This window comes from Bombus vancouverensis, chromosome 2 (assembly GCF_051014615.1).
Source record: "Bombus vancouverensis nearcticus chromosome 2, iyBomVanc1_principal, whole genome shotgun sequence".
Taxonomy (NCBI): Eukaryota; Metazoa; Arthropoda; class Insecta; order Hymenoptera; family Apidae; genus Bombus; species Bombus vancouverensis.
Genome location: NC_134912.1, coordinates 20,069,696 through 20,082,751, shown reverse-complemented (window position 1 = coordinate 20,082,751; position 13,056 = coordinate 20,069,696). Strand labels below are relative to the sequence as shown.

The 13,056-nt window shown below is 35.4% G+C and overlaps 1 protein-coding gene across 1 annotated transcript; it reads left to right on the top strand.

The window, feature by feature from the left end:
* Positions 1 to 4,271: 4,271 nt before the first annotated feature.
* Positions 4,272 to 11,031, top strand: LOC117157911 (uncharacterized). Its single transcript, XM_033336233.2, has 4 exons — positions 4,272 to 4,276; positions 8,260 to 8,489; positions 9,007 to 9,258; positions 10,766 to 11,031. Exons 1-4 carry the CDS (start codon positions 4,272 to 4,274, stop codon positions 11,029 to 11,031), a joined length of 753 nt encoding a protein of 250 aa, XP_033192124.2.
* Positions 11,032 to 13,056: the final 2,025 nt, after the last annotated feature.

Here is a 13,056-nt window from a genome sequence, read left to right as displayed (position 1 = left end):
TTTATTGTGTTCGCCGCCTATAAGCGGAAAGCCGGGTAGATATCTAAAAATGGCGGAGTAGAAGTAGCGAAGGTTGGGCAAGGGATCGTACAGTTGTCTACGACAATACGATTGAAACGGAACAAGATGATTCTCGAGGGGAAACGCTTGGTCGAATCAGTTTTCACGGCCTTTTATTATGTTGCCCATCAGTGCTCAGCTAGACACGAGACAATATGCTTGATTGCTCAGCTCTCCGGGGTGGATTTCGAATTGTTTGGTGGCTGCCGACGAAAATTGAATAAGCAAGCAAGCGAACGAACCACTACTTGAGAATTTTAGATTATCTCGTATGGAAATTTAATGAATTGTGTAAAGTCTGCGAGGTTCCTTGAGGATTAGTCACTGAGAAATTTCATTAATTGTAGCGGTGGATGCTCCTCGTCTAGGTCTTTCGTGAAAAAAACACTGGGAGATTTATGGAACTTTTTATGGTCTTACTATTTGTCTTATACACCGTGGGCCGTAATTTGTGACACAAATGAAGTCAGAGAGAGTCTACGGTTATCTTGTGTATAATGTCTAAAATATGTTACGTACAATGCTGTAAAAATGAAATTACGTAGAATGAATTTATGAAATAACTGTTAAAATATTCGGTTAAAAATGTTCAAAAAGCCGCCATACTTCCATTAGGTAAAGTTAGGATGGTCCTCAAATTAAAACGAAAATCAAGAGTAATTTGATTTTCCCGGAAGTGAAATTCGCGACGTAATTTCATTGTTTTGATTGTGAACAATTCGTTTTATTTAAAGCTAAATTTCATTTTCGTATATTGTATTCTATGTATTTTGCATGTACTATATCTTTATATATTGTTCGATAATGTATCATAAAATTCCATAAATATTATTAAATGCAATGTAAATAAATAAATAGACGACATTACGTTTATCTTTGCAATTCTCAGCGCAATCTAACGATCAATCGGCAAGAAACAATCTCCAACCAGGAAACTCGATATTCAACGTTTTACGCGTGACATCGTCCTATAAAACGAGCTGAAATCGATACCTCGAGAAACGCTACGACATCCCGTCCAGTTCCTTCAGAATCCAATTAAGCTTTAAGAGCTTCCTGCCTGACCATTTCAGGGGATGTTACTATAACAATTTCAATTCATTCCCGTAAATCTTTAAATCTGTGCTTTCTAACCACCGCTAAATTGTCACGAATCAACGATCAAAAGACGACAAAAATCTCAGGATAATAAAAAAAGAAATAAAAGATGATATATCATTTCACGAATAAACAGATACTTAGACCGCAGATGTTTGCGCTTTTATGAGAAATTTTAATACTCAAGAATATATAGGACGTGGATGAAATGCAGAGGTATAAAAAATAATCAAAGTAAACCATTTTGTATAATTAGACTGCGGTAATATTTAAAGAGACAAAAATATTTAATAACTTTAATTGTATTTAATACTTAATTGTATGTAGATGCACGATAACGTTAGTGATATTATTGAACGTTCTGTTAAATATTAAAATTAAAAATTTATAATTTACATTCAAAGCAAGATATCAGTAAAATTGAACTTAATCATTTTCTTGGCATCCATTTCGAAGTGCGGAATATTTTGATATGGATGTGAATTTAATTCTATATATACGTAATGCTCATGCAAATGATATAATACTGCAATCGCAATGGCACTGAGATTAGCGAAAAGCGAAATCTATTTTCTGCTGGATATGCGTTACTCGAAGTAAAAGTTGGTATTTTACTGCTGTTGGCTGCTATCTCTTCTGAGCGATTGGTTCGACGTAGTATTACGCTTTACTAGGAGAAATTTGGATTTAAATGACTAGAAATTTCGTATATCGATTCTGATTTCCTGCACTGTCCACGCCGTATATCATGGACACGTTATCTACGTATAATGTATCACGGAGCAAAAACTTGAAGCGAAATACTGATTAAACGTCTCCGTGATTTACATGTCTTTGTTATATCGTCTTCAATATATAAATTTAAATCGTTGTTATAGCTTTATCATCGGTGAGAAAAAAATTATGTCGAATTCGATCATTTTTACTAACCTCGAATTGAAATAAATAATGGTGGAAAATTATCTCGAAAAATTATAGTTGCTAATGCGAAACTTGTTTTTACAGAATTTCAAAATATTCAAAGAAACGATTATATATCTATTACAGTTTCATACGAAGACTTATCTTTTTTAATATTTTCTTGGCAAACTCAAATATTTTAGTACGAAGGTTGGGAAATATGTAACTTCGTGTCAATAAACTTCAAGCTTGAAGCTATTATAATATTTATTCGAGTTTCTGTGTTTCAGCCGTGACTACAAATAGTTTTATTTGTATCTTTTAAAAATATATTATTTTACTTCGAAGCATTCTAACCATAGAATGCAAATAACGTGAGAAAGAACCATAAGAACAATGTTATTATCTGAAAGAACGTGAAAGAAACAGTGCAATTCACAGTTATACGACTTCAAGTAGAATAAGACTCGGGCCGTATTCAGTCAGACACGATCTATTATATAATGTACAGTGATCAGAGTACAAATGCGAGAAAACTGTATAAATGCAACAAAATGTATATTCTGCAAAACTTTATTTCTATTTTCTCTTATAATATAGTATCTAAAAATACATTTCTTATATTTTAGAAGCACTGTAAACATAGAACGGCTCACAAATTTTTACATAGTACGATAATTACTAAGTAAATTAAGTAAATTTACTACAAAGACTGTTCCTATTTATATACTCGCCACTGTGTATCTTTTTGCATTTTCTAAATTAAAATTATTTTCCCAGATACATTTTAATAAAAAAAAAAAAACAAAAAGAAAAACAATTCTCGCGTGAACTACATATAAATTAGCTTTAACGTAGTGCGTGCTATCGCAAAATAGTGCATAAGTATGTAAATCGCAGAACATACGTTGAGGCCGTAGCAACGTGCATTAGGCGAATATAGTGTTCGTTTTCATCGAGCAGAGTTGCTGTCAAGGTAGACCATAACACGTGGAAACTATGTTCGCAGTTTCAACCGCATTCGTATATTGCAAAGCTGTTTACTGAACTTCTCTGGACACTGTTTAGTTACGTATGCACATTAAGAAACGGAGAACATCAAAGAAATTTCACCAAGGAATGATATATTGCACGAGAGATTGATAAGAGGGAAATAAACGTAGAGATCAAATATAATAAGATAAAAAATAAAAAACGATTCGAAAACTTCGTAACTACTTATATAATCCGATTCATGAATTGTGCAATTTCGTGAGCAAAACGAAACTATTTTTCGAAGAAATTTAAAAAATCTATCTTCCGTCAGGCGACGATAAGATTCTTGGAGAAGTGAAATTTTACGGTTGCACCTTTTAGGACCGCGTAAATAGTATCTCCTGTTTAACCTCGCTTTAAACGTACGCTATAAAGTTTGCGTTATCAAATCCAAGAGAAAACGTCGCAATTGAATGGATGAAAGTTGAACGTTGTAAACCAGCAAAAGGTCTTTGCACCTTGGTTTTTTATTCCCCTTATATTCTGCAAAAATATTCTTCTTTATTTCCTAACATTTATTCCTACATCTACTTTAATCTTTCCCTGATGCAATGAATACATAGGAACGGAAGTAATGGATAACGATAGGATGACAAATATCAAAGATAAATAAAATACATCGATAATGAGATACAAACCAGGGAAAAAATGTTAGTATAATTTTATAAAAAAGTTTTTGTCAATCAGAAAATATGATATTCTGACATTTTCCGATTGCTTTTCCTATTGAAACATTTCCTAGCAATTTGTCTATAAATTGAACATCAATTTGAGAATGTCCTTATTTTAAAACTATACAAAAGGAGAAGATTTAATTTCAGATCCGTAGCTAATACATGTTTGAAAGTACTATATCTAAAAGCTTAATATACTGTATTTCGTTATTGTGATCAAAATTCAAACATAAATATATGAAAAACTACCAATAAAGCGTCTGTTGACTCGTTGTAAGTAGCAACTACGACAAAATGATGTATGAAGTCTGTCTACAAAAGCAACCAAAGCGAGCGAAAATAACGAGAATCAGTTGAATGCACTTTCTTTGCAAAATGATTGCATTTAAAATGCACTACCATCAATCTTCAGGCGTTCAAATGAAGACAAATATAAATAACAAAAATAAATTTCTTTCCATAGTCAACGTCATCAATATGTTGATGTACATTTCACACTGAACCATGAGGTTTTATCAAAGTTTGCCATGAAGGGTTCGTTCCGCTTCGACCTCTTCTCGGGGCCCGTTAAAGGATACCCATTAATCAGCGCGTTCTTTGTCCGCGTTTCTACGCGCTTCTACACTCCAATTGCTCGCCTTTATATGTTTCTTCGTCAAAAGCTATCGTACTTCGTCGTTCTTATTAAATATGATTTGAAAATAAAATTGGCATGGTAATAGCATCACGTAGTTTCCTCGACGAAACAACTTCTAAATCAAAGGGTGTTGTGTAAAAATAGTTCTATAGGATATGTTCATAAATACATATGTATTTGCAAATTTCTACATCGTCTTACAGCTATTTTATTATGTTTTGTAATTTGTACTTTGTTATATTTGCATTTTTATACTGATATTATATATTCTTTTATTTACGTATTTTCCCGTTTCTGGTATGACATATTATACTATACCTCAAAAAATACATAGCGTTTTAACACAGATACTTTTAAAATGTATAAATAAAAACTAATTTCAGTGAAATTGTCGGAGGTTGACAATTTCTATTCGTTTATAGGCTCGCCAAATATGCTGATTATACGAAAGAGAACACGGTTAAATGTTATTTATACTTTGATACATACCTATTGGATATTCCAACGCAAAGCGTAACAAAAGTTACAAAATAAACTTCTACGAGAGATTACTTAAAGCGCTAAGTGAGCAAACCAACACGAACCCGTTAATGATCCAAATAAAAGTAAAAAATCGAAACAAAGAGCGCGCGTTGGAAAACAGCACGCTCAGCCCGGAAATAAAAGGAACGAAATGTCTGCGGAATGCGTAACGCGGTGAAAACAAAGAGTCTCAATTTTCACGGGCTCTTTATTAAAACAGCTAAGTACGTTTCGGTATAATGAAATTAAATGTAAACGTCGTTCGTGATTTATTTCAGTCGGTTGCAGCTGTAATATATAATGTCGAATATTCACGTTCGAAGCGCGTAAACGCGTTCAAGTTGAAAATTCGTTTTGTGCGTCGAATTACCAATGTGGATTTTAACAAACATTTTTGAAATAACAACTGATCGTAAATACTCGTCTATCTTCGTTATTGAATCGTCGAACTAGACGAAGTCATGAATTATGCCGCAATACTTATACCTGATATGACACAAGTACGTCGATACTCGGCGCTGCGGCGCCGAATATATTAAAACGTCTGGTATGTACTTGCGTCGATACAGCTGGCTATCGAGTTTGCATGCTTGCGTCGAATCTCTCTGTTTGGAATACTATTAAACCTTGTAGAATCGGATTGTTATTTAGTTGAAGAGAAAGATTGCTTTTTTATTAATGGTTCTATAAAAAAAAATATAATATACTAAAATCGAAGACCAAATTATACGAAAAAAGAATACAATTAAATAACGGTTCGATACAGAATAAGAATCGTGAATGGGTTAAAACGTGAATCAGGAACCGTCAAGATTTCTCCAAGAAATAACAAGCCAATGGTAATAAGCAGAAAAATGATAAACGATTAAATTATTTAAACTATTTAATAATTTGACAATAAGTACTCATGGTTGATATGATATTCGAGGTAGTAGAAATTTGCATACGCATCACGCTTTTCTCTAAACAGATCCTCTACGAATGCAAATACTCCAAATACTTTAATATCGCGAAATTCCACGATTTCAAGTCTCTTATGTTTCCTAATTCTGCCGTATCCTAAATTCCAACAAGCTCCTTCAATCTCGTCTAGACCTCTTATCTTCACAAATTTTTTCACCTTCTTCTGTGTATCCCACTGAGCTCCTAGAATTCCCTAATATCTCTGCACGTTTGAAATCTCTCAAACGCTAGACAACGCTTTTACCGGAGTCTGCTTAAAGCTCAAAATTAATTAGGTTAATTTCCTTTATCCTTTCCATCCTAATCCATCACATCCTCGTCGAGTTCAACGTTGACAATAAGGCACGAAAAGAAGAGGAATCCTCGCGGCGCAGACTTCGAGCAATACCACGGAGTTACATTCCATTCCAGATTTTCAAATTACTGGATTATCTGGATGGAAAGTAGCTGGCGTGGCAGGTATCCAGGCCGCTTAGCGTTCGCTTGCGGTTTTAAGCTCGACTATATCGACGCCTCCTCCGACGTGTTCGCTCTTTTTAAATAGAGAAGAAGAATCACGTTTCAAGTCCAATCGAATGGCTGAGATTCCATCGTGAAAACCTGGGATTCCTTACAACGCGAAAGATATTTTATTCACTGCGAAAAGACACTTTTTACTTCGTCAAATATCGTCGAAAGGCGCCGATATGGGGCTCCTACGCGTTCGAAGTGGAAACATTTAACATTTACGCGTTACGGTATTTTACAAATTATTATACGTAATAATTATATCGTGCACGTATGTAATTAAGTAATCAAATCATTTAGCGTTGTTGATTATACGGTGTGAGATCAGGCAATGAAATTTTACGGAAAATGTATAATAGCTATATTTCATGCATCCTTGTCTAGGGGATGGTTTTAGGAATAAAGATAATTTGTAAAAATGTTATATAAATTTCATTTTTGTTCCATATTACAGTTATTTGATTTATCACCGAGTAACTAAGTATCTTTTGTTATTCTATTATTCTATTTGTTATTAATTCACGTCTTCTCCGATCGACTTCTTCTGTTTTCACTTAAGAGTGCCTTACAGCTAATATTACACTAGTATTCGTAATGCAATTTCTATATAAGTTTCTAGTATTCGTTTCGCTTACATAATTTTCAGCGATCCGGCAAGCTGGACGGCAAAAACGTTGAAGAAACGATCAATCGCGCGCCTTCTATGTACTTCGCGTAACAATCGACTAACTGAAACGTCTCGGTAACAGGCATGAGATAACGCGGCTGATCGAGAAACGATTTCGCGTAAGAACGCCGCCTTTAGCCGAGGGGCAAAAACCAAAACGCTTTCGCGGGGCCAACGTTCCCAAGTACCGTTATGTCACTCGATTGTGCCGCGATCGATACGATCTCGACGCCAACGTTTCGTTCCAGTGATCATGGAAAGCGTGAAATCGGTCGTGCGGCACGTGGCGCGATTTGTCCGAGTTATCGATCGTTATCCTTCGACTCGTGAATTCATCGATCAAAGATAAATGCGTCGACGAAGATGTAAATTCGTCGTTGGTAGAATAGCGATTCGATTTGTCGGAGCAAGTGGTTCCCAAATAGAATTTGGAAATTTTTATGTATCTTCGGCATACTAAGATCTCTTAATCTACAAACTTTTCTCCCATTTATCCATGAAAATGATTCAATTTTTTTATGATAAAAGGCAACTCTCCACGCAAGCGGATATACAATACATTTTTTAAAAGATAAATGGACGGTTTAGTTCGCAACACGTTATAGCCCGAATTCTTAAACGTCAACAAGATCTTCTGATTAGTCCAGACAGGTATTTTAGAGTTTTAGGGACGAAGAACAATGATCCAAAATATTTTCCGAATTAAACCATACGGCAAAACACGTGGATATTTCGGGACGTATCAATGTTCGTGTAGCTCACAGAACCACTTTAAACCAATATAACTAAACTAATCAAGTACCTTTAAATCAATTTACTCAACGTGTACATTAAATGAAAATACTCGTCTCAATCACTAAAACTGCCCATTTCGTCATCCACTTTGACTTTCAATCGAAAAGGCTTCAGATTAATTCCATTAACTTTAAAACCCCTCACTTGCTATCTATCGTTATATTTTGCCAATCGAAACGCGTCGATTTTCGAAGCGGCGGTACCACCAAGATCCATCGACTGGTGAAATCTTCGAAATCGTTGCGAAATCCCTTCGATCTCCGGCATCTGCCTTCTGCCTTCCGATATCCCTTCTGCTTGGAAGAAAATTCGCGACAGAGCCGAGTGGGAGGAGCTGGATAAAGCAGCCTCTGCCGATGTTTACCAACAAACGATCGACATCGATATCGGTGAATCGAAAGCATCGGAAGCATGTGGCGTGGACCGGTCGTTGTGTTGCTCCTTCTCGTCTGTCGCGATTCGCTCGAAGCTGGAGGTCGCGACGACGACGCAAGTGTGGACGAGTTGTTGCGTCGAGACGTCCGTGAACCGGCATGGTCGGCCTTCGCCACGGAAGTCGAGGATTTACTCGGAGAGGGAAACTCGCCGGAGAAAGAGAAAACTGGCAAGAAGGGCGCGAAGAATGCGTCTGGTATGTTACTTCCCATCGAATTTCAGTATTTTTAAAGTTTAATCATTTACCGTGACACGCGTTTATACGAATCTGTCAGGGAACAAGCAATTTACAAAATATTTTCGTTTGCAATATTAATTCCCGAGCTATAGATTTTTATGCATTTATAAAAAACTGTGAAAAGTGCAGAATATGCAAAAATATAAAAAATATACAACGTGAAATTTTATTTCCGTAATTATATTAATAAAAATATGAAATTCCATAAATATGCGTGGGCTATAGTACGTAGTAGTAGTATACTGTACCATGTATTTTTATTTGCTCTTTAGTCCCTATTTTCCTGCATTCAAAATTTATTATGAACAACGAACACGTGTGTTCTTATTCCCATCGTACTGGCATTTTTAAATTAGCATTTCTCGAATCGAGAAACAAATGGGATAAAAAGATTCGAAAACGGTCCCTGAACAACCACTCGAGCGGTCACGGATATCGTAGATGATAACCAGAACGAACGATACCGTGGTTTTAGGCAAATCAGACGAGGGAGGATACTACAAAACGTACGGCAGCGACGCTGAGGGCGAGAAGGGTTACTTGACGGCAACCTACAGCAAGGGCAATCACGGCTATAAGAGCCTCGACACCTTCCACAAGCAGGATGGCGACAAGTACGCATTCGAGAAGCACGTTGCCTACGGCAAAGCGCGTGCTGACAAGAAAAGTAGCCACAACGACGAGGCAGCCTCTCGTTCCAGGAAAGCCGGTGATCACGAGGGTGCAGGTACAGAGAAACTGTACGACGTCGAGCATGTAATTGCGTGACAACCATAAAGCATACTGGGTGAAATTAGTTTCTTGTCAACTTACTGGCTTCCAGATAAGAATTCTAGAATTTTTGATTTAGTACAAATGTAGCAACTGGAATATCGTTCCTTCGAGGTTTCCTAGTTTCTATTAAAAAATTAATCGAAGTTATAATCTAGAAAATATCGTGCATTGTTATTTTAGAACAAAGCACTGTGATAATTTTTTTTATAAAGATTCATAGGAACAAAATCAAAATCTAATATGTGGGGGAATTCGTTTCTTGTAATTTCAATAGTAAAAGTAGATTTTAACGAGTTGGAACAAATTTTATACGCGGTACATAGACAATGTTTTTAAGTAAAAATAAAACAAAATCAAATAAATCAAAAGCATAAGAATACATGTTAAAATCGCTCAAAAGTTTCCTTGTTCGAAGCAAAGGTATACACAGCTCGTGACGTCATTTGAAACACCTGATACATATATGCGTTTAATCCACGTCTGATCTTGTTACGTCACTCAAAAACTGCTTGTCACGCAGAACCAGCTTATTAACCTATCCGATGATATCCTTGACATAGGTGATTAATTTTGCTTAGAGATATACGTAACTTTATTCATGAACAAAAGATAAATTTTTATTTATTAAGTGTATTCTAACCGTACAAATGATTTTAATATATAAAGTGTGCGTAATGGCAGTAATAGATTTACGATTTCTTATTTTGCTATGTGCACGTTGTTATTACTTATACTAAACGTATCTACGTTTCTGAATAAAATTAACGGTAACGAGTGATATTTGCTTGAGAAATTTCTTTAAGGAAACTAACATGGTAGTAGCTCCATTAGTATAATATTTTTAATCTACTCGAACGAAATAGTTGGCAAGTTTGAATAGATTTTGAGCTCGAGAAAGTTTCTTCTTTATACCGTAAATAATTTTCGCACGATATATCCGTGTCATTAGTCGCACGGGATCCTTTAATGAACGTCGATCGCAAGTTTTCCCTGGCAAACTTAGTGGCTCGAGTATCGATCGCCAATAAAACTACACCATCGAGATAACGACATTAACCGAACGCATTCATGCGCTCGTTTCGTCCTAATTTTGACGGCGGCACCCAGCCATTTTGCTAATTACTTCACAGAAACATGTCATTTAATCACTTGGAACCACCGATCCTTTACACCTATAAATTTCATTATTGCTGGCAGAAACTATCCTATAATAATTATGTCAATTTTAAATTACAAATTTCTTAGCGTATATTTTTTCAGTAACAGTTAGTTACACTGAAAGATAAATCGTGGAGAGTAACGTAACAGTAGTTTTACTGATACGATATTTTTAATCCTCCTGGTTGGAATATATTTCTAACAATAAAATATAATGTGAGATAATTTTTTACGATAATTACTTTATTTTTAAATTACGTTATTCCACGTTTCCGTATCAATTATATTATAAATTTCGCTAGATACCATCGTCGATACCCATTATGCAACCAACGAGGGCGATCATCACGACGGTGGCGAAGAACACGATGCTGAAACCAACGATCACGGGAGCTATACTCACGAAGATGGCGCTCACTATATGGCTCATGGACCAGAATCTTCGAGTTATGGACATAGTGAAAGCTACACGGACGGAGAGGGTGAACATAGTTCTTACGGAAGCTACAGCTCCTATTCGAGAGGCTCTGGCCACGAACACGGTGGCGACGGAGACCATTACTATTAATCCTTTGCCAAATGGCTGATGTTTAGTTGTCCGATTTTCTATGGAATGTATTATTACGGCAAAAGTGTGCCTAATTTCGAGACCAGAACGGTATAAGTGGAAATGACAACAATTAGCGCGAAGCAGAGGAAACAAGAAGCGATATTTTGTATAAATATCGTCGTCAGTGTAGAATGATATTTCCTTTGACGTAAAGTTGTTTTGAAAATTGTACGTGAAGGATTAAAATTGGCCAAAATAAAGTTGTTCAATTTTTGTTGCTGTATTTCTAGTATTGGACATTTAATTAATAAACATTAGAATTTATTTTTAGACATTTTGTGTACAAATATAGAAACAGTATCTTACGTAGAGTATTTATTGTGAAACTTACTAACTTATAATTTACAATGTTGTTTCTCTGATCGCATATCTGTTACGATTAATAAATTATACGAGCTTATTCATTTAACATCGTGTATTAAAAAAGAAGAAAACGAAAGGAAATAAACACTCGATACAATACTCGATAGAACTTTCCAAACGTATCCAATTATATTCATGCGACGTTCTCGAGCAGCAGATTTACGTATCAAGCGAAATTCGGAAAATCCGCTACGTAAAATGTAAAACGTGATATTTCAACAGCAATTACTGACAATTTTTTAAATTAACGCGTCGATGTAGAAAAAATTATACAAATTGGACGAAAAACGTATAAACGATGGGCTGGACGCGACACACCGTTCAATTTCGTGTCATCAATTAAGAATCGATCAATTAAATCCGTATGATTATGAGAATAATCTGGATCAAACGGCTTTCGATAACAACGAATATCGTATCATCTGGAAATGAATTTTTGCGACGTGCTCGTACAATATTCTTATTAAACGTTTCATAATTAATACGTAGGTATCTGTTTGTTTACCATGTTATCAAAAATCGATCGATATGGTTTGTTGTAATCGCGCGATCGCAGACACGAAACAACTTGTTAAAGGGCGAATTTTCCATGTGTGCATCACGCTCGAACTGTCAATGCTTCCCATTGTTACTTCATAATAATACGAACACCAATTATTTTAGAAATGCATTGCGCGCGCGCGCGCGCGTGCCTTCGTTGTGTAACGAACACAACGCGTAATTTTGATACCATGCAAAGGTGGCGCGTTGTTATTACGAAATTTAATGATATTACGTTTGTATCGCATTGATGAGCCGATCTAAATTGCAATTGGTCATCGTTCGCTGTTGTTCGTCGATGCTCGTTACATTAACGTTCCTATAGCCACGCTCCATTATTGGCCGGGTAATTTGTTCGAGATCCATATCATCGTGTCAAGTGATAAGTACTATCGATCTTGGACGGCCCCGATAATTTATAATACACTGGAGACGGTGAAAAGAGTAGATGCAAGTTAAATTTTAAACAGAACGAGGTAAGGTTATTTGAGTCGAGTCAAGTTTCCTATGATCGATATTATTTGCTATATGTGTTTCATTAACGTTCATATACCAAATGTTTCCAAATAATTGGCTAAAGTGTCGGGATATTTATGAGCCTTGTTGTATCTATTTTTTTTTTTCTGAGTCAGATCGATAATATTGGTTTCCAGGTTAATTTGGTAAAGGGTATATTTGTTGTCCTACTGAGAGATAATAATCGAAAAATAGATAAAAAGAATTGGCAGAAAATCAATTCTCACGGCAAGAAATATATACGTTTTAAATGGATTCGCCTGGATACGGTTTCATATGACTCGATTTGCGAGAAACGTTTTCCAACTATTTTCGAAAAGATTTGACAGCGGTTGTATTATTTCTGGCATTTGTTAACACATTTATACGTAAAGTTACCGTTTTAATTTTATGTTGATTATTGATTTTGAACGATAATATTGCATTTATACGTAACGAATAATATTACATAATAATAAAATTCGTTATTTCAACGATCTTTTATAAATAACATGAAATATCTAATATTAATTCTATATTTCCTTTCCCGTGCTGTATTTCATTTACTAAAATATCTAATTAAAA